Source organism: Dipodomys ordii, unplaced genomic scaffold, assembly GCF_000151885.1.
Source record: "Dipodomys ordii isolate 6190 unplaced genomic scaffold, Dord_2.0 Scaffold20, whole genome shotgun sequence".
Lineage (NCBI taxonomy): Eukaryota > Metazoa > Chordata > Mammalia > Rodentia > Heteromyidae > Dipodomys > Dipodomys ordii.
In genome coordinates this window covers 20,847,373-20,871,768 of record NW_012267236.1, presented here as the reverse complement: position 1 = coordinate 20,871,768, position 24,396 = coordinate 20,847,373, and the positions used below count along the sequence as shown (strand labels likewise).

Genomic DNA, 24,396 nt, shown 5'->3' with positions numbered 1-24,396 from the left:
CACACACACACACACACACACACACACACACACACGTTCATACTGGGGGTTTTAATCCTGTTTCCGCAGAGCATAGACACACACAAACCCCTATGTGGAGACACAGACGTGCACGGGGCCAGCACCCATACTGCTCAGGCCCAAAGTCTGACTGGATTCCTACCTCACAGTGGAGGTCTGTGGGGATGGCGCCCTGGCCCCTGCGTGTGTTTGAGGCCTTGGAACAATGGCACAGACCTGGCAAAAACAGCTTGAAGTGACAGTCACTAAGAGCAGAAGCCCAGGGGTTGGCCAGGGTTGGCCTCAGCCGGTCAGCACCTTTCTTGTCAGTCCCACCTTCTCTGCTCCCGTGGGCCTCCTCCCAACCTCTAGAGAGTACCGTGGGTAGGACCAGATTGTGACGTTTTTTGAGGGTCCAGCAGAGGGCCCGGCCCAGGGGAGAGGAGCCCCTGGGCACCATCTCCACCCTGGCACAGGCCTGCCAGGCTCCCTCTGCCACCTGCTGCTCGGCTTGCAGCTGGTGTCATCTTTACATGGAGCCTTCCCCACCCCTGTGCTGACCTGGGGAGCCTGCTGAGGTCTGCCTGGAAGGGCAACCCCAAGCTGTGCCTGTAAGCAGAACCCCAGGGGTGCAGTAGGGGCAGCCCCTCCCTTCAGCCCGAGGGTCTCTCCTCCTCTGGTCCGCTTGGGAGTGCACAGAGCCAAGCATCTTGTAACTTGTCTGTCCGTTGGAGGTGATTTAACACGGGGTAGCATGGTCCCCCATTTCCCACCCATTGGCAGACAGGATGCTAAAGAGTGAGCTGAGAAGCGTTCTGCACGAGACTGCACAGCCAGACGGATGTGCTCAGCGAGACAGCTGCGCCCCGTCTGAGCTGCGAATGATGCGGGCAGGGAGGGCTGGGGGTGCTTGTCCCTAGAATGTGGAGGGGCAGGCTGTAAGCCCCGCCCCCGGCCTTCCTCTCACCAGACTGCAAGTCCCCAGGGCCCATCTTCTGGAGTCTATGTTTGTTTGGGGGGATAGGGAGGTGGCGGAAGTGGTGAGAATTGTTTTCTGCGTGTTTGTGATGTCTGCTCGCCGAAAGATTAATAAATCATTTCTGTGCCTTTAGCAAACTTCCTGTGTTACTCTTAAAAAGGGAGCACCCACCTACCGCGACCACAAGGTTAAGGTAACCCCGCTAGGGAACCCCGATAGGCCCGCTGCGGGGCAGACCGACAGAGAGAGAGAGAGTGAGGGCGAGGGTGAGGTAAGCAGCCCTCAGGGCGCCCTGGGGTCGCGCTCGCATCTCCGCCAACTGAGGCAGCTTCTGAGAAAGCCCGGTTCTTGCCTTTTCCATCATCTCCTTCAGCTTGGTGAGGTTTGAGGTTCAAGGAGCCCAGAATCAGCCCTTCCTCTAGCCGGCAGGGTCTTTCTGCAGCCGCCCCTGCCCGCAGGAAATGGTGCTTTGATGGCCAGGGTGACTGTGCCCTGGCCGGAGGTGGCTGGAGTTGGTGATGGGCAGGGCCTGTGAAGAGGTGGTGGTTGGGCAGCTCAGCTTCCCACCCTGCTGCCCTGGCGAGGTCTCTTCCTTGCGCTTGATGCCATCGGAGGAATTCAGTGGGAGTTTGGAGCTCTTACTCCAAGACTCTGAGTTCCCCCGCCAGGACCGGCCACCCTGGTCTTGGTGGCTGGGGCTTATAGATGCTGGTAGATGGTGCCAGCCCCCACAGGAGCCATGCCCTCAAGGACGTGGGCTCCCTGGCTGTGCCCGTGTACAGTCCTGAGGTCAGGAGCTGCCCGGTCCCCACCCCGGCCTGCGGTGGCCCTCGCATGTGCAGGTGGCTGGCCCGCTGAGCTTCCCCAGGGCCAGGTGCCCCAGCCTCATCCGGGACTCTTCTGACTGCTTGTGCTGGCTCCTGGTGTTTCTTCTCTCCGGGGCTGGGCTTGCTGTCTGGGCCCTCGTGGCTTCTGGCGCATGGCTCACGCAGCCCGCCCGTCTTCCAGGGCCCATTGCTGCGCTGGCTCAAGGTGAACTTCAGTGAAGCGTTCATTGCGTGGATCCACATAAAGGCGCTGAGAGTGTTTGTGGAGTCTGTGCTCAGGTGCGTGGAACAGTCTGGATTTGGGGCTGCCCTGGGGGTGGGTGGTGGGATCTGGAGAGATCGAGATCCGGGCTTCGCCTCACCCATCCTCCCAGCATCCCTCACCCCCCCACCCCCCAGTTTCTGGGGCTGTGGTTGCTGCCTCCCCTCCTGGCTCTTGGCAAACCAGCTGAACCCCAGTTGGCCCTGGGTACCCTGTTCTCCGCTGCTCACTGGCCACCTGGACACCCCTGGACATCCGCAGGGCCCGTGGCTGTGTCAGTCCTCACTCTCCAAAGCCAGCGCCCAAACCAGCGCTGAGGACAAGGGGACCGGAGCGCCACTGGTGTGGCAAGGGAAGGCATGGCGCCCGGGCAGCCGGGCAGTGGTGTGGGAGCGGCTTTGGTGCTGGCACGCCCGGCCCCTGGCAGACTTGGTTCCTAGCAGCACCAGTGAACACCTGCCACACGCGAGGGCTGCATGTGGCTTCCTGAGCCCCCACAGTATGCAGGAGCAGTGACCCCCAGCAGCCAGGCGGGCAGACCGCTGGGGGCCGGGCTGGGGGCCAATCAGAGCAATAGACTCAAGGTAATGTCACCACAGTGACATGCCCTCCGACCCTCGTCCCCTGGGGAACACCAGAGCTTGGATTGCCAGAGATGGGGACAGACCACACGAGGAAGCCCCGGCCCTTCTCACCTGGGATCTGCCCGCGCCGCCTGCCTCTAGGAAGGGCGAGGTCTGGACACAGTGCTGGCTCCTCCGCCTCCCCAGGGACGCTTTGTGAGAGCAAGGGCTGCTGGGAAGGTGTCTGGGGTAGGGGGCATTTATGGACACTGGCAGAAACTGGGTTCTGGGTGAGTGCAGGGCACCCGGGCACCCGGAGTCCAGCTCTCACCCAGGGCGCAGCAGGCCTGGGGCCGCGGACCGGCCTCGGGTCACTCACAGCGCTGAGATGGCTCTGGGGTAACACCCTGCGGACAGCTCATCCCAAGTGGCTTGCAGTGTGTAGCCCGCGACTACGTTTAAAACCTTTTCCACCCATCTGAAGACTCAATAAAACGAACTCTTGATATTTCTGCTCCTTTAAGTGGAGACGGACACGGCTAAGTGGGGTTTTCAGGGCTGTGGAGGTGGCCGAGTGTCCAGCCCTTTCCCCGTGGAGATCTACCAGCCCGACCTTAGTTCTGTTGCTTTGCTTTCGCTGTCATGTGGGTGGAAGCGTGCTTCTGCCGTGCTCACGGTACCGTTGCTTTGTCGGCACAGGTACGGACTGCCCGTGAACTTCCAGGCTGTCCTCCTGCAGCCTCACAAGAAGTCAGCCACCAAACGCTTGAGAGAAGTGCTTAACTCGGTCTTCCGACACCTGGACGAGGTGGCGGCCGCGAGTATACTGGATGTAGGTACACGCCGGGCCTCGGCACTGGAGGCTGGGCAGCCTTCCAACAAGGTGCTTGCTAGTCTGTTAGGAAAGCACTGTGTGCGTGCACGCGCATGTGCGTGTAGGGTGGGGGCAGCTGCCGTTTGTGTGGTCATCCCTGTGGTCAGTACCCACCCCAAGCTTTCTCTCAGGCAGGAAGTGAAACAGGAAACAAGTTCACGCACTGACACCACCACCCCATCTTCTTTTGCAGGCCTCGGTGGAGATCCCCGGGCTTCAGCTCAGCAACCAGGACTATTTCCCCTACGTCTACTTCCACATCGACCTCAGCCTCCTTGACTAGTAGGGGCTGGCGCCTGGCACCACCAGATCCACGGACACGCACACTACAGCTCCTACGGTTTCTTGCTCACGAACCCGGCTCTAAAGGTCTCTGCAATTTTGATTTTCAGACAAATTGCTCGCAAACGTTAGTTACAGTGTATTTATTTTTTTAAGTTACAATAAAATGCTCAGTCCCTCAAATCATCTTTTCTTAGGTTCTAACAATAATTCGAAGTTTTTTTTTTCCTGAGCGTTTTACATAAATGTGAACTGCCTACAGCCTGGGAAGCACTTAGTCCCTGCTCTCCCACGCTTGCCCAGGACCCTAGTGGGAAAGCTGGACACCCTGCCTCACAACCAGCCCCTGGTGGCGGCCTGGGGAGGAAGCCGAGCCCCCCAGATGACAGCGCAGCATTTCAGGCCTTGCTTCAGGGAGGAGACAACAGGGCTGTCAGTTCACACTAATTAATGTGGGGGCTAAATAACAGACCCTGGCATTTATGATAGGGACACTAATTTCATACATGTGTCGGCATTGTCCAAAATAACGTTTTATTCTTTAATGGAAAAAGCCATTAATATTCAAATGAAGGAATCACATTTTAAAAAACCTATATATAAGAAACAGCCTCCAAGAACATTCAAGCAGCAGTCAGAGGGAAAAGTTTTCCACAGCCCAAGTATTCTTCAAACTATTATGTGATAGAACATAATCCGATCACTGGTTCCAACAATTCATAGAATTTTTCAGTGTTTTCTCGAGATGCAAAGCTCACTGTTGCAGTGTTCTCAAAATGACCGATCAAGGGCTACTTCCTGGTAGAAAGGCCACTGGGAGGTTCACCTGTTTGTAAAGAATGTTCTTCACTGCTGGGAAAATCTGCTCGCTCCCAAGAAAAGAAGCTGGAGGCCCGGGCCCGGGCGCTCACAACTCGTCTTTCTCCAAGTCATCAAGCTCCACGTCGCTGAGGTCAATGTCATCCTCCACAGGAAGCTGGGGACAAGGGCAGGCCCAAGAAAGCAACAGTCAGTCTCTGTTGGCGCAGGCGCCTCCTAACTTCCAGGATTCTAAATTCTAATCCAGGTTCTCCTCAACCTGGATCTTTACCTATTATACAGTACGAGTGGAAAAGCTGAGCGCTAGCATGAAGCCTGGTACTTTCTTTTTGAGACTGGGCGATTTGGTTTTTTACTTCGTGTCCTGGGACTTGAACTCAGGGCTTGGGTGCTGCCGCTGAGCTTTTTTGCTAAGGGTGAATGTTCCATCACTTGAGCCACAGCTCTACTTCTGGCATTTTGGTGGTTAACTGGAGATAAGGAGTCTGTCTCACCAACTTTCCTGCCCAGGCTGGCTTTGAACTGTGATCCTCAGATCTCAGCCTCTTGTATAGTTGGGATTACAGGCATGAGCACTTGCAGCCATCAAGAGACAGACAGGGTTTGTTATACAGATTGGGCCGACTTCAAACACAAGATCCTCCTCACTTGCTGAAGCTAAGATGTTAAGTGTGTTCCACTACTGTGGTCTTTGAAGCATTTTGTACGTGTATGTGTGTGATGGTAAGGGTTGAACTCAGGGCTTCTCATTCTTGCTCAGCTGTTTTGCTCAGGGCTGGCTAGCTACCATTTGATTCACCATTTGAACCATGCTTCCAGTTCTGTTTGCCCTGGATGGCTCTGAACCTGGATCCTTGGATCTCAGCCTCATAAGGAGCTATAAAGCATGGATTTAACAGACCATCTCCTGTCTCTTTAAAACCAAAGCCAGCCTGGTGTGGTGCACACGCCTAGAACCCTAGTACTTGAACCGCGGGAGTACTGAGGTCTGTCTGGACTAACAGACCCTGTCTCAAAAAACACGAAACGTCAGGTAAACGTCAGCTCACCTGTCCTTCTGAGGACAGTGGGCGGAACTGTGCGGAAATGCTAATTCAGACTAGTTTTCTGTTTCTGAGACGTGGCCAGTGAGTTCCAGGCCACATCTACTTTGGGGCAAGCCAAATGACAGGGCAAGGGCAGGGAGGGGCCTTCGGAGGAAGAACCTGCGGAAGGTGCTGGGTGGGGCACGGTGGCACAGCAGGTCTGGCGGAGGGCGCAGGCGCGTGCGCGGCCTAGGGCACTGGCCTGGGGCACTCACCTCGCCGTCCCTGCCGTCCCAGGGCTCTCTGGTGGAGATGGCAGGAAAGGCCCCGCCTCCCACAGGTGCTGTGGAACCTCGCCCGAAAGACAGCTCCCTGAGGGAAAAGACAAAGGCGTAGGTGTTGACTGTGTTCTAAGGCCATGAACTTGGACAAAGCACATCAACAACTCAGGCTGGACGTTCATTTCTGAAAAGTGTCATGGACTTTTCATAATCTGGCTATTAAAAACTACAGCTAAAAACACTCATGAGTGCACATGTGTATCCAAGATAGCAATGATGAAGCGAACCATCCATACTTGAAGCCACAGGCAGAAAGGCAAGTGCAGAAGAAACAAGAATCACAGGACGTGTATCTGTGTTCAAACCTGACACCATGATCGTGGAAACAGAATTCTGTGACAACCACAAACTGAGCCCACACTTCTTTATGAAAACACCTGATCAGCGCCATCAGCCAGAAAGCTGGGGTGACTAAGGCAACTGGAACCACTGTAGTTTCTTTAGATACAATAATGGCACTGACTGTGTTCGTAGAGCTTCGGGACAGCCCAGACTGGCCTCGAGCTCCACATCTTCTGGCCTCCTCAGCCTCCTGAGGGCTGGGATGATAGACGTGTCCCACCACACCAGACCCAGGGTAACATGTTACATCTGACACGGGTGGGACTTGCTGACTGACTGACCAAGTTGAAAAATCTGTGTAAATGTCCTGTAGCCTCGTTTCTCTACTTTTGTACACATTGAAAGTTTTCCATGCTTGGGAAATAAACACTGAATAAGTCCCCACAGGTTGTATTCATTACTGTTTTGGGGACATGAAACTTGTCTACTTTGATGTTTCATTTTACTGATTTTCAGATCGTTTCTCTGCCCCTTTGTTGAAACCCTGTCTAAGCACAGCTGATGTCCACTGCCCCAGGCCCGCTCTCTCCTGACGGCTCGTGCAACGCCTCAGCCCTATGGAGGCACCAGTATCCACACTAAGACGACAGGAGGGGAGCCGCAGGAAAGCTGGGCGCTGGCCAAGGTCCCTGTCCAGGAGGCAAGGAGCCAGGGTGAGGCTCCAGCTGGCCTCAGCTGCCCTGACTCCCACCAACTCCCACCGGGTCCCCGGTGCCAGGCCCGGGGGTAGGGAGAGCCGAGGCATGGCCTTGAGAGCACAGAGCGCAGTCTGCACAGCTCCCGCCCCGCTTGTGTGTGAGCGGCACTCTCTCACACATCTGCCCCAGACCAGGCAGAACCCCCTAGGCTATCTTTGGTGTGCTGAATTGTCTTCTGCGCAGCACAGCGCAGCGCAGAACGCACTCGAAAGCAAGAGCTGGAAACAAAATCCTTTAGACCCGCCAAAAAAAGAGGGTGAAGTGAGTCTCAGGCTGAGGTGGGTGGCTGAGGGGACAGCGCTATGAATGGCTGGAGTGTGAGAACCTGTCACGTGCACACTGTGGGACAGACTGAAATAGGGACTTCCATGTGCAAATAACCACTTTTCAAATCCAAGCCGTTAGGGACAGACCCACATTTCCTGGGTGGAGGGGGATGCAGGGCTGCTGGGTGAGCCGCAGCTCAGGTACCCACCCGGCCAGCAGGCGGCCTGAGAGCAGAAGAGTAGAAATATCCATGGGACAGAGAATAAAGTTCAGCGGACTTGAAAACTGCCTTCTGAATGAATATCCAATCCTCTTCCACTTTAAACGTAAAACTTACATACACCTACTTTAAGCCAAAAGACACAACAAAACGCAACCAATAAAACACTACAAACACAGGAAATTACCTGAGAAACTCGTTAATGCCTTGCTCACTGAAGGAGCCTTTAAGAAGGGCAAACTTCATCTTGCGGGCATTTATGGCTGCCATGGCGGGGTATCCGAACCCCCCGATCCCCAGGGCATTCTCAAGCTCATACTGGGCTCCAGCTTCTGTCCATAGCCATCTACAAAAGCAGGGCAATTTTTAGGGCAAAGGTATTTTTAAATGAGTCACAATCTAGCTCGTACATCTTATAAAGTCCCCAAGAGGGGATGCTATGGCTCTAAGACAATTTTGTCTCTGGATTCCAAAATACTGTCCCTAAACTATGTGAAGTTTTCCTATGTTGTAGGAATATAATTTTTTGGGGGGGGGGGGCCAGTCATGGGGGCTGAACTCTGGGCCTGAGCGCTATTCCTCAGCTCTTTAGCTCAAGGCTAACACCCTACCACTTGAGCCACAGCGCCACTTCTGGCTTATGTGGTGCTGAGGAATCGAACCCAGGGCCTCATGCATGCAAGGCAAGCGCTCTACCACTGAGCCACCTTCCCAGCCCAGGAATGTGATTTTTTTTGTTGAACAAATATCAAGGGGTAAGGGTAGAGGACAGTAGGGGTGCTAGGTATCCAGGAGAGGCTACTGATATTGAGGAATGGGAAGAAGATAGATGGGAAGCTTTATAGCTTAAGGCTAATAACACTCTACCACTGGAGCCATTTGCAGTTTTTTGGTAGTTAACTGGAGATAAGTTCCATGGGCTTTCTTGCCCAGGCTGGCTTTGAATCGAGATCCTCAGAACTCAACTTCCTGAAACAGTTCAAGATTATGGACGTAAAAGCCAAACAAACACTGGTGGCTCACGCCTGTGATACTAGCTACTCAGGAGGCTGAGATCTGAAGATCACGGTTCAAAGTCAGCCTGGGCAGGAAAGTCCGTGAGACTCTTATCTTCAATGAACCACCAGAAAACCAGAAGGGGCGCTGTGTCTCCATAATAGAGCACTGTCCTTGAGCTGAAGAGCTCAAGCCCCGTGACAAAAACAAAACAAAACAAAACAACAAGATTACAGACATAAGCCACAAGTGAGAAACGATTTTCAAAATCTGCCTGGATCCAAGCTGGGCAGGGTAGTGTACACCTGTAACTCCAGCACTGGGAGGTTAGCCTGGGTTCATAGTGAGACCTGGTTTCAAAAAACAAGGAACCAATTTTTGTTGATGTTTCTGCTTAGACCAAGTCCTCACGCAGAAGTGAATAGGAAACACATCCATTTTTCTCTTCAAGACTGTACTGGAATTAAGCTGTATTATGAATTACTACAACCCCCTTTTTTGACAGGGACTGACTGGGCTTTGAGCTCCGGTCCGTGCACTCGCTCAGCTTGCTTCCTCATGTGACGATCCATGCCTCTAGCCTGGCTTCTGGCTGGAGAGCTGGAGGTAAGAGTCTAGCAACCCTCCCTGCTCAGGCTGCCTTTGAACCACAACCCTTTGGATCTCAGCTTCCCAAGGAGCTAGGATTACAGGTGTGAGCCATCAGCCCGGGCTGCAACGAAGAGTTTGTCTGTGGACAAAGAAGTAATCCTCTAGACAGGAGACAGGCCTCAAGCTCGAGATCCTCCTGCCTCAGCCTCCCAAGTTCTGTGGGTAGTTTTTCTATCTTACATAAAACCATAGAGCAGGGTGAACGCAGTAGCACCATTCCCCACGGAGCTGAGACGAGGAGCAGGTGACTCACCCCCACATCTTCTTCTTGTATTTGTCTGCCAATTTCAGAAGAACTTCCAAGTAAGAATTTCTGCCTGAGGCTCCTGATGTAAACAGAAAAACAAGGCAACAAGTGTTCAGGCCGGAGCGCGGAGATGCGAGGTGCCTCGGGAGCGCTCTGGGGCGGCCGTGGATGCTCACCGGTGTCCAGGATGTGCGGCAGCACGGCCACTACGCACAGCTGGTGTTCGTCGCACGTCTTCTTGGCCACGTCTTCGTTGATTATCTGTGGGAGGACAAGAGGTGGGTGGAAGGCGCCTCCCTGGCACCTGCCCAACCCCAGTCACCCTCCACAGACACTTGGGCTTATCTGAAGCCTTCTGTGGACACCTGCGGAGGATGCATACTGAGAAAGGATACAAGCCAGTGCCTCAGTTTCCCCATCTATTGCTCAGCATGCCTGGGAGCGCCAGGGAGAAAGTCTAGGTGAGAGCACCACAGCAGCACCCTCACACGAGGCCCCCCCAGAGGCGGCTTCCCTGGGGCCCTTTGGTCCACAGGGCAATTAATGCCAAAAGCTAGAAAATAAGCAATCTGTCAGAGCCATGTGCCCGAACTCCCGCCATTCCGAAGTACAGCCCACTTTAGAGCATTGGAAAGGGAAGCCGAGAGCGGAGTGTGAAGAGGAGACCCAGTCTCCCGCTTCACCCCCTTCCTTGCAGACAGGAAGCGCATTCCCACCGCCAAGGGCTGCCCGCTCACCTCCAGCAGCTCCGGAGGGGGTGCGTTATCGGAGAACAGATCCAGGGCCCGGGACACAATGTCCGATCTTGTCCGCCCACCATCATAATCCACGGGGGACTCTCCTTTCTGAAAGATCTTGATTGTAGGAAATCCTCTAATCTATTGGGGAAAAAATCCACAACCTTCAGTTGCTAAAACCAGCTTTAACTATCTCTCCTCCAGCTGGGCACGGTGAACGCCTGTAATCCCAGTTCTGTGGGAGGCTGAAACAGGAAGACTGCAAGCTGGAGACCACGCTGAGCCACTGCGCCCCTCCTCATCAAGCCATACACATGAACAGAAAGCTGCAGTTACCACTGAGCAGTGCTTAACCTGCGCACACAAGGAGCTGGGTTCCGTTCTCAGCACCACACCGAAAATGGAAATTAGCATTCTCAGCACCACCCCTGCCACCAAAACATTAAAATTCTCCAACCGGAATCAATGTCCAATGATTCTCAAAGAGCTAGTCACCAGTTTTAACAATCTAACTGAAAAGCTGAAATGTTATTCTAGCCCTGGGCATTCACGTGGCATCTGGCTCCAGAACAAACACCAGAACAGGTCCGCCTTCAAAAGCCGTGCGAATACCTGTCAATCATGGGGTACAAGCAGTGCAATACTGAAAAAAATCTGTCTTCAGTTCCAGATGTGACAGTGATGACCACGAAAGGACTTCGTCTCTTCACACCCACAGAGGTCGGGCACTACTCCTTCTACCCGGAATACTGGATCAAGTGATAGCTGGCTGTCCCCCAAAGAGGGGGCCTGGTCAAGCACTCACCCCATATCGGCTGGCTAGCATCTGGTTCACAGTGGCGTCCACGGCGGCCAGCTTCACTTTCCCCTTGGTCTGCTCCTTCACCTCGGTGGCGGCAGCGGCCCACTCCGGCTCCAGGCTGTGGAGACGCACTTCGTGAAAAGTCCTTCTAGGTCCCAGACAGTGCTCACACCCCGCCGGGCATTTCTGCCCAGCCCGTCTTACATCACACTGCAAACCCTTCAAGTGGCTTCACCAGCCGTCATGCTAGCCCTCACGTCCACCCCCACGTTAGTCCCGGACACGGAGCAGCCCCCTGGCTGTGGGTGGAAAGTCAGGTGGAAGGTCCCGCAGCAGCGTTCCGCGTGCTGAGGAGCGACCCCGAGGCAGAAAGCACTTACTTCTTGCAGTGTCCACACCACGGAGCGTAGAACTCCACCATCCACACGTCTTCACTGTCCAGAACATTCTTATCAAAGCTGTCGTCTGTCAGCTCCACCACGTCCTTCTTACCGGAACTATCGCTTCTACCCTGTCACACAGGACAAACGGCAGACTACAATCTGACCAACACTCGCGCACACATGTACATGTTCACATATGCATGCGTGTAAAGTGAAACGTTTTACACTCAGTGAGGCTTTTTGAGTTCTTTCCAGGTGCTGTGAATACCGCCTCCTGCACGCACCCTCCGCCAGTCACCACCGCACACGGTGCACCACACACCGTGACACACAGGCTGTTCTACAATTCCTTCACCTGCTATTCTGGTGAAGAGAAAGCTTCCGAGTGCTCTAAGAATCTCCAGCCTAACACAGGAGCACTCACCCCGGGCACAGCTGTCCCAGCCCAGGACGCTCTGTCTACGTAACTACAGTGATCACAGTCCACAGCTCGAGGCCATGCCACTGTCGACCTTCTTAATTTAATGCCCGCCTGCCTTCCTCCCTCCTTCCCTTCCTTTCTTGGGGTGCTGCGGATAAGACCCAAGACCTGCACAAGGAATGCAAATGTGGTACCCCTGAACTACACCCCAGAACCCCTTTCCCCACTTTGTGGAAGGTGTTCTTCAGCACTAAGCCCAAGGAGCTCGCGGCACAGCGTCTGGCTGTTTCTACTGAGGATGCATGCGGAAGCTGAGCAGCCCGCTCGTCAAACATCCTGGTCTAAAATGAAAGGGAAGCACAGGACGTCTCTGGGTAGCTCAGACTTGGTACAGAGGAGCTGGCTTTCTTGGTTTCCTAAAAGACTGGAGAGCCATTTTATAAGCCTCTTTAATGCCTGCTCAGGAGGCAGAGATCGGGAGGATTGGGGCTTGAGGTCAGCCCAAGCAAAGAGAAATGAACAAGCCAGGAACAGTGGTACACATCTGTACCTCCGTGGATAGGACGGAGGACTGCGGTCCAAGGCTGGCCCGAGAGAAAATAAAATCCTGGGCACAGCTCGTGTCAGAGTGAGGCCTTGCTTAGCCACGGTTGAGTCCCGAAGTCTAAACGCCAGTACCACCCAAAATTAGAAAAAAGAAACTATTCGTACCTTTCCACAAGAGCATAGGTATATCATGGCTGAGATTCATATTCTACCAAGGCATGCAAAATACCAGTTTCTGGAACAGAAACTTCTATCTCTTCCTCCTCTTCCCTATCACCTGGGTAGAAGTTCCCATGGATTTCAGGCTTGCCAGATTTAAGTCAAGAACTTATGCAGTAAAAACTCCATCGCTGGGCGCCTGACATCCACCGCTCGCCCTCCCGAGGCCCAAGAGCCCCAGGCCCCCGGCAGCCACACTCGGGGGCCTAGGACGGAGCGGCAGGTACGGTGACTCAGGAGACCACATGCAGCGGGCACTGCCGCCAGCTGCGATCAAGCCACACCCTCCCTGGTATTGCTTGTAACTAAATGCACACCAATTTAAAACATTAAGGGGAAAAACGCCACCTTCTACAGGAGTCCACATACTCAAGGCTACAAATTACGAGACAAATTCAGAGTTGAGTGGACACAGCCTTACTTGCTTTCCAGAAGTGTAGCTGCCGCTCCGGCCCGCAAGGCGGTCCTTCACCAGCTGGCGCAGAGCGCTGAGGGCGGCGTCCACTATGGCTTCACCGGTTCGGCCACCTGCAGGACGGCGAAGAACAGTGAGGGAAAGGGCCGGACGGCAGGCCTGCAGTGTGCCTCCCCCATGCATCTCTATGTGTTCTCAGCCGCACAGATGGCAAACAGAGCTAACAGCGCCTGTGTGGATGACAGCACTTTCTCCCTACAGTGTGCTCCGCACAGCTGCCACCGAAACAGCCCATTTTCTTCTCTGGTCTGAGGTGATCAGTGTGATGGAGAGTTCCCCGCTCATCGCCTGTGCATTCCATGCACTCAAGAACACTTGGCAAACGATTACTGCACGGACAACGTGTGCCGACAAATGAGCAGCTCATTACCTAGCTAGCAAAGCAGGGGAGTTTCCAAACATAGACATATTCCTATACTACAGCACACAGCAAGCTGTGTGGGGAAATGAGCAAATGAAATACCTCGCAACTACAATGAAATCAAGCCTTTTTGCTTTTTTTGTTGGTCCTGGGGCTTGGATTCAGGGCCTGGGTGCTGTCCCTGAGCTTTTGTGCTCAAACCTAGCACTCTACCACTTGAGCCACAATGTTATACTTATTCCATATTGCTGATTAAATGGAGATGGCTGGCTTCAAATAGCAATCCTTAGACCTCAGCCTGCTGAGTAACTAGGATTACAGGCTTGAACCACTCGTATCCAGATGGTACCTTTTTTTTGTCCTGCTTATTTGAACTTAAGCTCCAAAGTGGTGTTAAAACTCACTGAAACAGGCTGGGCACTGGTGGCTCACGCCTGTAATCCTAGCTACTCAGAAGGCTGAGCCAGCCCAGGCAGGAAAGTCCATGAGACTCTGATCTCCAATGAACCACCAGAAAACCAGAAGTGGTGCTGTAGTGCGAGCCTTGAGCTGAAGAGCCCAGGGACAGCACTCAGGCCCAGAGCTCAAGCCCCACGACCAAAACCAACAACGAAAAACAAAAACTACAGTATAGCACCCACACCCCTTTAAATGGTTTCAGTTAGCCATAATCTTGACTCAAGTGTGAGAGAACACACTAACTGTAACTAGTGTATATTGCCATTGTTCTATTGTTAATTGGTATTGTCACCACTCTCCTACTACACCTAATTCACAAATTAAGGCACATGTGTATCCAAAATTAGGTCTATACTGAGTGTGATCCACGCTTGGCTCATAGGGTCTTGGAATGCACCACACCCCAACTGAGAGAGGGTGCAAAGCCCCTCAGAGCACAAGAGGCAAGATCAAGAGACACAGCCTCGCACTCCCCGAGGTGTCTTGTTGAGCAGAGCCTCTCCTCTGACTCTTCGCATGGAACACACCAATTCAGAACCACACTTGGTAGGGAAGGTCTTTCTGACGCAGACCAGCACTGGGCAAATAAGAGCTGCTCTTCGACGCAGCTCTGAGCATAGGTGTGGCTGTGTTCCCCAAATCCCTAGGCACAAAAAAGTGATATGCAGGGCACTGATGGCCCACATCCATGATCCTAGCTACTCAGGAGGCTGAGAGCTGAGGATCATGGTTATGAAGCCGGCTTGGGCAGAAAATTCCTTGAGACCCTTAATGCCAATTAACTAGCAAAATGCCAGTCTAGAGCAAGCAAGGTGAGCAAGATGAAGGGGCTGAGCTCAAACCACTAGACTGGTACCAAAAAGTAATTTGACAAAATAAAAATAACACTTAAAAAAAGAATGATGTATTTAAAGTCTTATTTCCAAGGATTTGGGGCCCCTAACTGGGGAGATCTATCAACTATGCTGACACGGAGCATGCACTGTCTCCTGTGCTCACAGCTAACACGAGGGCTTCCCCAGCCCTACTTTACAAGCGCAGAGCAATGAAATGCTACTTCGTTTGGAGAGGCCTACAGTAAGGCCAGCAGCAGTCACACCAGGCTGGACTGCCTCAGCTCCCAAGTTCAAGGTCTACAGATCCCACGCCCACTGGCCTCATTCTTTATCAGCAGTACCCCACAGGGAACACCAAGGGCAGGCACCCTGATGACTCTGTTTCTGTGCTGCAGACTCTCCTACTGCACAGGCTCTCTGGTTACACCAGCAAAAACAATAGTGATACGCTTTATGTGGCAAAATCTTGTGAGAATTTAATCAACTTGGCCACAATGTAAGCTTTAAACCGAGTAGGCTCAATACTTTCATTAGGACCACTACTGATTTGGCCATTCTGACCATCTTATGTAAATAACCTATTTATGGGATCTTCTTGGGGTTGGTGTGTGGTGCTAGGGTCTTACCTAGAGCCTGTCTATGCCAAAGCTATTCTCCACACTGAGCTGCACCACCAGCCTGTTCAGGATGTCTTTTGTTTTGGTTTTTTTTGGGTCCGGTCGTGGGACCTAAACTCGGCCTGGGCTCTTCAGCTCAAGGCTAGCACTCTACCACCTGAAACACAGCGCCACTTCCGGCTTTTTTTCCTTTTTGCTTATGTGGTGCTGAGGAATCAAACCCAGGGCCTCAGGCATGCAAGGCAAGTGCTCTACCACTGAGCCACCTTCCCAGCCCTGTTCAGAATGTCTTATAATTAGGAACAGAACCATTCTATAAAAGAATGGTGCGACTAGAATAACATGGGAGTTTGGAGCCAGAATTCTCTAGCTGCAGCAGTGACTCACAGCAAACACTCACAGTTTATTTATCTGCAAGACAAGAACTGCAAGTGTCCATTTCCAATAGTTTAAGAGAAAAAGAACAGCTTTCATATTCAAATGTTATAAATCATAAAGATCCATGAAAAAATAGCACATAAGTAAGTGTACAATAACTTGCAAATCACAGGCTCTTCTTTTTCACTCATTTGCTAGGTCCTACTCCCAGAGTAAAGGGAAGAACCCCCCACCGATCTTTATCAAGTGTTAAGTAATTGTGATGATGACAAAGCCATGAAGGTAAGGTAAGGTAAGGTACCCCTGGCAAGGTGGTGTGGGTCTAAACTAGCATAAATTATCATCATCATCATCTTAGCTGTAGAATGCTTTGATATTCAAAACTGTGCCATCTCTAGACAGGGAACGTCGTCAGCATCAATGAGGCTGGGAAGGTTGCAGGGCTGGGCTAAGTTACAGAATCATGCTAGGTTCTCTCCTATAAGCCAATCGTGTTTAGGGAAAGTCCTTACCCTGATAATCTTCAGGTTTGTTTTTGTTGGCTCCAAAAATCTTGATGGTAGGAAATCCCTGAACACCATACTGACCTCCAAGGGACTGGTGTGTATCTGCATTGACTGCACCCACTTTTACAACATCCTGTGGAAACATAAGCGTTTTCTGTTTTTCCTTCAATTGAAAGCATCATCTGATTCTGGTAGAAGGAAGAAGCCAGTGAAATCACAAAAGATCCACAGAAGAGGTTAGCCCTGAACACCAGCGCACTCAAGGAGGGGAGGGGGCTGATGGGTAATGAACTCAGCAGCCTTTACGACAGGAGTCATACCATTCACCTTGGGAAACAGAATGAACCAAACCACACAACATGAAAAATAAAGTATGTGATTTTGCCTTTTGGACTGATATGCAAATTAACTCCTCAGTGAACATTAACCCATCTGCACACTTAAAACACACACAGGTAACTGTGAACATCTCAGAACTTACTTTCAATGCAGTTGCTGCTTTCTTCCATTCTGGAGTTAATCTTTGGCAGTGACCACACCTTGCAGGGGGAAGAAAACACCATCAGGTGACAGTTAGAAACCTCAGGTCCCCTGAATTAATAAAACACCCACCAATGGTCAATAGGGGAGATGCACCAAGGCCGAGGCTCGCAGAAGGATGAGCACTGGTAAAGGAGGGTGGAGGACCTGAGGACATTTTTTTTCCCCTGAGCTCCTTTTGCTCAAGGCTAGCACTCTACCACTGAGCCACAGCTCCACTTCCAGCTTGACCTGAGATTAAATGGAGATAAGTCTCACAGACTTTCCCACCAGGGATGACTTCAAACTGTGATCCTCAGCTCTCAGCCTCCTGTGGAGCTAGGATACAGGTGTGAGCCACCAGCACCCAGCAACTTAAGACATTTTATTACTTATGGTAATCATTTTGTATACCATCATCTCAATGTTTAATAAACTCTACTGCTTGCTCACTCTATCCTGGAATGGGCCTGTAAGAACCTACCAAGTCTGATGTGTGGACCTACAAGGCTAGGCAAATGAAGATACTTGGGCCTCAGAAATCAGTCTCTAGAAAAGCAATCTGCATTTTTAGGAAGTTCTATTCTGAGCTTAAATTTATTAGGGGCTGACGCTCTTGATTTGACCTTTCCTTTTCTTTTTAATTTTTCCTTGTTATTATGAAGGTGATGGAGGCAGGGAAGCAGTTCACAGGTCGGGTAATGAAGGTGATGAGCGCATTTCTCTTGGACAATGTCAATCCTTTCCTCATTCTCTCCTGGCTTCGCCCTCCTGTCTCCACTCACAAGTTATATAGTTTATTTTCAACATACAGTTTTTGGGTTTTTGCTGGAACAGGGTCTTACTCTGTAGCCTAAGCTGGCCTTGAACCTGCGACCCTCCTGCCACAATCTCTTCTGTGCTGGGAGTACAGGCATGTACCAGCACATCCAGCTCGAATCTTTCATTTCATTTCATTTTGGCCAGTCCTGGGGCTTGAACTCTGGGCGCAGGCACTGTCCCTGAGCCTCTTTGTGCTCAAGGCTAGTGCTCTACCACTCAACCCTTTCATTTTAGACAGGCATCCGTCCTGGATTTCCTGTGCTTATATCTCAACACTCTGCCACCACCAGCCATTTTGAGAGTGAAAAGCGCATATTCAAACCCAAGTAAGTAGGGGCTGGGAAGATGGCTTAGTGACAGAGTGCTTGCCATGCATGCATGAGGCCCTGGGTTCAATTCCTCAGCACCACCTAAACAGAAAAAGCCAGAAGTGGCATTGTGGCTCAAGTGGTAGAGCGCTAGCCTTGAGCTGAAGAGCTGAGGGACAGTGCCCAGGCCCAGAGTTCAAGCCCCATCACCAACAAAACAAAACAAAACATTAAACCCAAGTAAGTAAACCTAACAGGTTTAAAAGCATGTGATACCACAAAGGGCAATGTACGTGGGGTGGGGGCGGGGAGGGCGGCCGAGGGAGGGAGAAGACCAGGGGAAAACCCTACATCTTGTAGGTTCCAGCACTTTGAAAAAATTGTGAAACACAACACAGAAAAGCACTTGTGAAAAATTACACACACACACACACACACTCATGCTTCTCTCAGCCATTAAGCTGTAGGTAGCTACACTGTACGTTTTCACTGCTCCGTTTTATGCACACACCACAGAGTACTCATACGTATCTGGTGTATTTTTTCCAAAAGTTAGTCTGCTTCTCTAAGGGCCTGATAAGCAAATACCATGTGCCAGCACCACACAGGATTTCATCAAGCCCCTGGAGAGCCGGAGGCAAGTTCTGGCCCTATTTTCATTTTACAAAGCATCACATGGAGACAGAAGAAATACAGTTGCCACCACACAGCCATGGACGATGGTGTCTGTCAGGTTCGTCTTTTGTTTATGTGGTGCTGGGGATCAAACTCAGGGCTTTATGCAAGCTAAACTTCAACTCTACCATCGAGCTATACCTTCAACCAAACCAGTTTTTCACTCTAAATATCATGCTCTGTTAAGAACCTAGGCTCCCACAGCGGGAGAGTCAAGCCGGTGGGCGCCGCCACACACATGGGTGGTTTGGGGCAGGGTGTGGTCTGCCCTCAGGGCTCTGCACTGCCCCTGCTGAACCCCATGCATTTTTGCATATTTTCCATTCATCTGTTTCTATACTTTGGGGGATTTGCATTAAATGCTTAGCTACACAAACAGCCCTGCACTGTGCTGACCATACACAATTATGCACATGAGTTCAATGATAGTTACGTGGCATTTTGGCTGTATAGAGGTTTGAACTCAGGGCTTGCTTGCATGTGTGGCAGGCTACTACCACTTGAGCCAATCTGGCCCTTTTAGTTCTGGCTATTTTAATGATTAAGAGTTCTGTTTTGGGCCTAGGGAAAAAAAACCTGGGCTGGTCTTGAACTTAGATCTTCCCAACCTATACCTCCTGGGTAGCCAGCATTAAAGGCAAGAACCACCAGGAGTCTGGTCTTTTTTCTTCGAGCTAGGGTCTCACTGCATAACAAGGCTGTCCCCGAACTTGAGTCACTTGCTAGCTCTTCTCTTCCTTTGCTTAGGATTCTTTGCTCATGTGCCATTTGCCTCTTCTCTACCTCTTTTCAGTGAGCAACGGACTAACACGGATTAGACACGGAACAAAACCAGCTTTTCATACGATCCCCTCAAGTTCATAAAGGACCAGAAGTCACCTCTAAATACTTCGTAATACTTACCACGGAGCATAGAATTCTACAAGCCACAAACCGTTACTCTGAATAACTTCCCTGTTGAAATTTGATGGCGTTAACTCGATGACATCATCACTAGAGGAGTAGAGACCACTGACTGCCAGAATCAAGGCACAGCTCACCAGACCTAGAATGACAACGGAAGCATGCAGTGATGGTGCTGTTCACAGCAAGCCCCCAAGGATGGCGGGGCGCGGCGCGGCGGGCCAGCCCTGGGCACCGGTCCTCCCCTGCTGCAGCTCGGGCCCGTGAACTTCACTCCCATGGCGCAGTGCCGAGCGAGGAGGAACGGCGCTGGAGAAGACTTAAGCACTATGGTTTGCGTTTCCCTGCATTCTCTGCAACCATCTATGTCGGAGCACTGTTTCATTGCCACTTCAGAGACACTGAAACACTGACAGGTTGTATCTTGTTGTAGGACCTTGAGCTGTCCACACTATTTATTCCTTTATGTATTACTGTATTACACTGCACACTGTCTTTATTAGAACTTTTGTTTAAGGGAAAAACAACTGTCTCCATTACCTGACTGTGGTGGCAATGAAGGGCATCGTTTGTTTATATCTATTTTTATTTTTATTGGTGGTATGGGGGATTAAATTTGGAGCCTTGAGAATATTCTAAGAGATTAGCCATACTCTATTTCTTTTTCTTTTAGGTTTTGAGATAGAGGATAGCCTCTGACCACAATCCCCATGCTGCCTCCCGAACAGCTGGGATTAGAGCATGCACCATCACATCTGGCCCTTTACATTCACCTACATTGTGCATAGCACATTTTCAGGCATTCATGTTGTTGGATGAGCATATTATTATGTAAACGATGCCATAAAAGAAGGCATGAAGCTGGGTGCCAGTGGCTCATGCCTGTAATCCTAGTTAATCAGGAGGCTGAGATCTTAGGATACCAGTTCAAAGCCAGCCCAGGAAGGAAAGTCCATAAGATTCTTATTTCCAAAGCCAGCTGTGGCTCAAGCAATAAGAGTGCAACCTTGAGCAAAAAAGCTTAGGGGCAACTCCCAGGCCCGGAGTTCAAGCCCCAATACTGGCATGAACATGTATACACGCTTGCACGCGCGCGCGCGCGCACACACACACACACGCACACACACACATGTCTACTGTATTGCTGTTAGCACGGTTTAGCCACACATAGATCAAATATACTTTTGTTGGCTACCCTGAGAACTTAAGGGCACTTATACCAATTGTTTGGGGAAATAATTTTGAACTACTATATTAAGAACACAGAAAGTTTTTTATTTTTTGTCAGTTTTTGAGGTAGGGTCTCACTATGTAGCCCAGTCTGGCCTTAAGCTCAAAAGCTTCCTGCCTCAGGCTTCCCAAATGTTGGGATTACAGGTAGGCTGCGCTTGCCCGTCTTCTGAGGCAGAGTGACTATGCCCTCTTCATCATGTTTTCACATGCTGAACTTGTAGATAGGATTTGAAGGATTTCAAATGAAACTTCTTGGAGTAACTCAATGGTAGATTTTGTCTGCAATATACACCAAGGCTACTGTCACCTGTCTAAATTCTCTGTCACATACCATTTTCAATGTTCAAGTCCATAAGACACTTGATTTTTCAAGGGTAATAAGAATGCAGGAAGTATCTTCCTGTGTAAGTAAACAAAGGAAGAAAGAACGGCTCCCCTATGATCATGGCTCCGCTATGATCATGCAAACACATGGTACGAATCCCCTCAATTATCTCTAAACTTTGCTCATTAAACTAGGTTACACTTATGAGAAAATGGCTCAGCATAACTTGGGTAACAGTAAACACACTAATCAAGAACACTGCATTGGAATCATAGATACAGCTAATATTTTAAGAACTTAGAAAGATGGGGTAGCAACAGTAACCAACAGAGAGGTACGCAGGGAAGACTGATGACTGCCATTAGATTTACTGATGCCCATGACAGTCTCCTGCCCGCTGAGGCAGCAGAGTGAAAATCTCCTACAGCTGAGGTAGCAAAGTGAAAACCTCCCGCTATCCGCTATCCTGCAGAGGGCTGGAGTGTTCAGAGAACACATGTAACTCTGTAATTGAGTTTTGTTACTAAGAGTAGGAAAACTAGCTCAGTGAGAGGGGTATTAGACTCTTTAAAAAAAAAAGCAGGAAAGAACAAGTAACTATAGGGTAGAGGAAAGTATCGTCTTTTAAAAACACTTTTTATTAGTATACATTAGTTGTACACAGGGGACTTCACTTTGACATCTTTATACATGCATACAAAGCACCATTAGACTAGTAAAGCAGCCTAGCTAGTAAGGCAAAGTTTAATCCTCAGTACCTGGGGGAAAAAAAGGGAGGGGGGTCTGGATAGCTGTGGGATTCTACTTCTGTTTCATAAGACCAGGTCTCACTACTTTGCTATGTAGCTCAGACTGGCCTAGAACTCTTGATATGCCTGAATGCTGGCACTGCAGGTAGGAGGAATCATATCCAGAGTTCTACTACTCTAAAAGAAGTTTTGGGGTTGTTGTTTTTTTTCATTCTTTTGTTGGTCGTGAGGCTTTGAACTCTGGGCCGAGGTGCTGTCCCCGAGCTCTTCTGCTCAGGGAGAGAGCTCTTCCACTTGAGCAGTTAATTGGAGATAAGAGTCTCACAGACTTTCCTGCCCTGGCTGGCTTTGAACCACGATCTTCAGATCTCAGCCTTCTGAGTAGCTATGATTACAGGCATGAGCCACTGGCACCCGGCTATGTAAAAGAAGTTTTTTAAAAAAATAAAACAGTTTGGAACTGATATGTATTCAATACATTGAATCTATTGTGAAATTTCCTTTGTTTTTAGTAATTTTTTAAAATTTTATTTCATTTCTTTTTTTGTGTATGTGGTACTGAGGAATTGAACCAGGACCTCATGCATGCTAGGCAAGCATTCTACCACTAAGCCACCTTCCCAACCCCTAATGTAAAATTTTCTAAATTGGAAAAAACAAAAGAGAATATTACAGGCATTTTGTATTTAAGGAACTAGGATTACTTATTACCTCTAATACAATGGAGGAACCATCTTCCAAATCTACTACAAACTGAATTATTTAAAATTTTTTACTTGTAACAGTTCAATGCTGAAAATTCTTCTACCCCCTCCCCAATGACTGTGTCATTAAGATTTTTAAACAAGGTCTCAGGAAATCCGGCTTGCCATTTTGTCTAATTACCTTCCAGAAAGCTTTCCTTTTAAAGGAAAAGAGGCTCTACAACAAAACAGGCTCATGTCTATAATCTTACCTACTAAGAGGGTAAGATCTGAGGATCCCAGTCTACAGCCAGTCTGGGCAGACCAATCCATGAGCCTCATCTGCAAATAACCAGCAAAAAGCTGGAAGTAAGACGTGTAGTTCAACTGGTAGAGTGCTAGCCTTCAGAGAAAAAGCCACGGGAGAGCTCAAGGCCCTGAGTTCAAGCCCTGGTACCAGCACAAAAAACAAAACCAATCCATAAATAAGTGAATAAATAGGAGAAACCCCGCCTGACTGTATACTGGCATTGTTCTAAGCATCTAACACACTTAAGTCACTAAAAAATTCTATAGGCTGCATAGCAGCATGCCCATTTTATACACTAGGAAACAGACATGGAATGCAGGAGACATAATCAGGAGATGGAACATGGCCACAAGCCACACTTCCCACCAAGGGCTGGGAGGGCGCAGAGGTGTGCCGGGGAGCATCCCTCCATTCCCTCCATTCCGGACACAGGCAGAAGGAAGATGCTTCCATTATCCTTGGTAATCAGGGGCGGCTGTGAACGAGCACTCTCTCCTTCCTTCCCACCCCAGGGCTTGGCCAAGACCCCCAACCTCCTCGGGAATGTGCTTCTTTCTTCTCCAATGAAGGTGGTCAGGACTACTGACCATCTAACATGGGCTTTGAGGTCTTCTTGTATGTGTGTGTGTGTGTTGTAAAGGTGGGGACTTGTATCTAACTTTAAATTTCAGAGTTCTTTCAAATTTCCCCTCCTTAGAAATGACAAGCCAATGAAATGTCCTGATCAAAGGTTTGGGACCTAAGTCCTTAAATGGAAAGATGGCATTTATAGGGTAAAAATAACAGCATAAAGTAGCCCATAACGGTCTCCAGGCAATTAAACCAATCGATTAAGATGACAAAGTAGAGCAATGCTAACCAGTGAATGTTCTCTTTCTAAAATTCAAATTGCCATTCAACTCAGTGGTAAGAGGCACTTGCTTGCAAACTGGAAGATCCCGGTGTCCAGAGAGCCGATGCCAGTTTTGCCATCGGTGGCTTCCTTGTCCTCCGGGGCAATTAAGAGTGTCACCAATTCACGTCTGTCCCACCCTGCTAGCAACTGTGCGCCCCAGAGCAACCATCCAGAAATCAGGCACTCCCCCAAAGACTGGCTACCCGTATTAGAACTATGTGCTGCTGAGGGAATTACAGTCCTTCAGGAGACGAAACAGACCAGAATCTTCCCACGTCCCCTCTACAGATCATAGCAAGGCACACAGAATAGCCAGGCACCGGCTCACACCTCGTAATCAACCCGAGCTTCTTAGGGGGCTGAGATCGGAGGACCTCAGTTCCAAGCCAGTCTTGAGTGAAAAGGGTAAGGGGCATCACTTAGGCCCTGAGTTCAAACTTCAGTGCCAACACACACACACACACACACACACACACTAGCAAGTACTCTTACCTCGCTTCTCTTGAACGCGGACTAACTCACCAACCCCGCAAAGTGCCATTGTCCACCCCAGAAAATGAGCGTGGACGCAAAAGCACCGCCCGGAGGGGTTCGGGACCTGGCGCGCGGGGCGGGAGCGGCGGCCGAGAGCCCGGCCAGCCCGGGGGGACGCGGCCCTCTGTGGTCGGGGAGAACGGCCGGTCGCATCTCTCCGGGCTCCGGCCCTCCCGACCCCGGCAAGTGCGGGGACACGGCAGGCGCTCTCGCCCGCCTTTGGGTGGCACCCATCAGCCCTTGGCCTCAGGACTGGGGGCAGAGATGCCAGTTTTTTGGAGCACGAGCTGCACCAACGAAGCGGTGG

The 24,396-nt window shown here is 50.4% G+C and overlaps 2 protein-coding genes across 2 annotated transcripts in view; one reads left to right on the top strand and one right to left on the bottom strand.

Annotated features, from left to right (window-relative positions):
• Positions 1-4,199, top strand: part of Atp6v1c2 (ATPase, H+ transporting, lysosomal 42kDa, V1 subunit C2) — a 47,471-nt gene extending 43,272 nt beyond the window's left edge. The window contains exons 10-12 of the mRNA XM_013013674.1: positions 1,988-2,085; positions 3,331-3,463; positions 3,699-4,199. Of these exons, the coding sequence (XP_012869128.1) occupies positions 1,988-2,085; positions 3,331-3,463; positions 3,699-3,788 (321 nt within the window). The 3' untranslated portion in view covers positions 3,789-4,199. The remainder of the gene's footprint in view (positions 1-1,987; positions 2,086-3,330; positions 3,464-3,698) is intronic.
• A 101-nt stretch (positions 4,200-4,300) lies between these two features.
• Positions 4,301-24,396, bottom strand: part of Pdia6 (protein disulfide isomerase family A, member 6) — a 42,011-nt gene continuing 21,915 nt past the window's right edge. Inside the window, exons 2-13 of the mRNA XM_013013555.1 lie at positions 19,361-19,535; positions 16,615-16,672; positions 16,140-16,266; positions 12,923-13,029; positions 11,313-11,443; positions 10,936-11,050; positions 10,131-10,271; positions 9,570-9,654; positions 9,400-9,472; positions 7,687-7,845; positions 5,907-6,003; positions 4,301-4,763 (exon numbers count right to left, since the gene is read on the bottom strand). Of these exons, the coding sequence (XP_012869009.1) occupies positions 4,695-4,763; positions 5,907-6,003; positions 7,687-7,845; positions 9,400-9,472; positions 9,570-9,654; positions 10,131-10,271; positions 10,936-11,050; positions 11,313-11,443; positions 12,923-13,029; positions 16,140-16,266; positions 16,615-16,672; positions 19,361-19,535 (1,337 nt within the window). The 3' untranslated portion in view covers positions 4,301-4,694. The remainder of the gene's footprint in view (positions 4,764-5,906; positions 6,004-7,686; positions 7,846-9,399; positions 9,473-9,569; positions 9,655-10,130; positions 10,272-10,935; positions 11,051-11,312; positions 11,444-12,922; positions 13,030-16,139; positions 16,267-16,614; positions 16,673-19,360; positions 19,536-24,396) is intronic.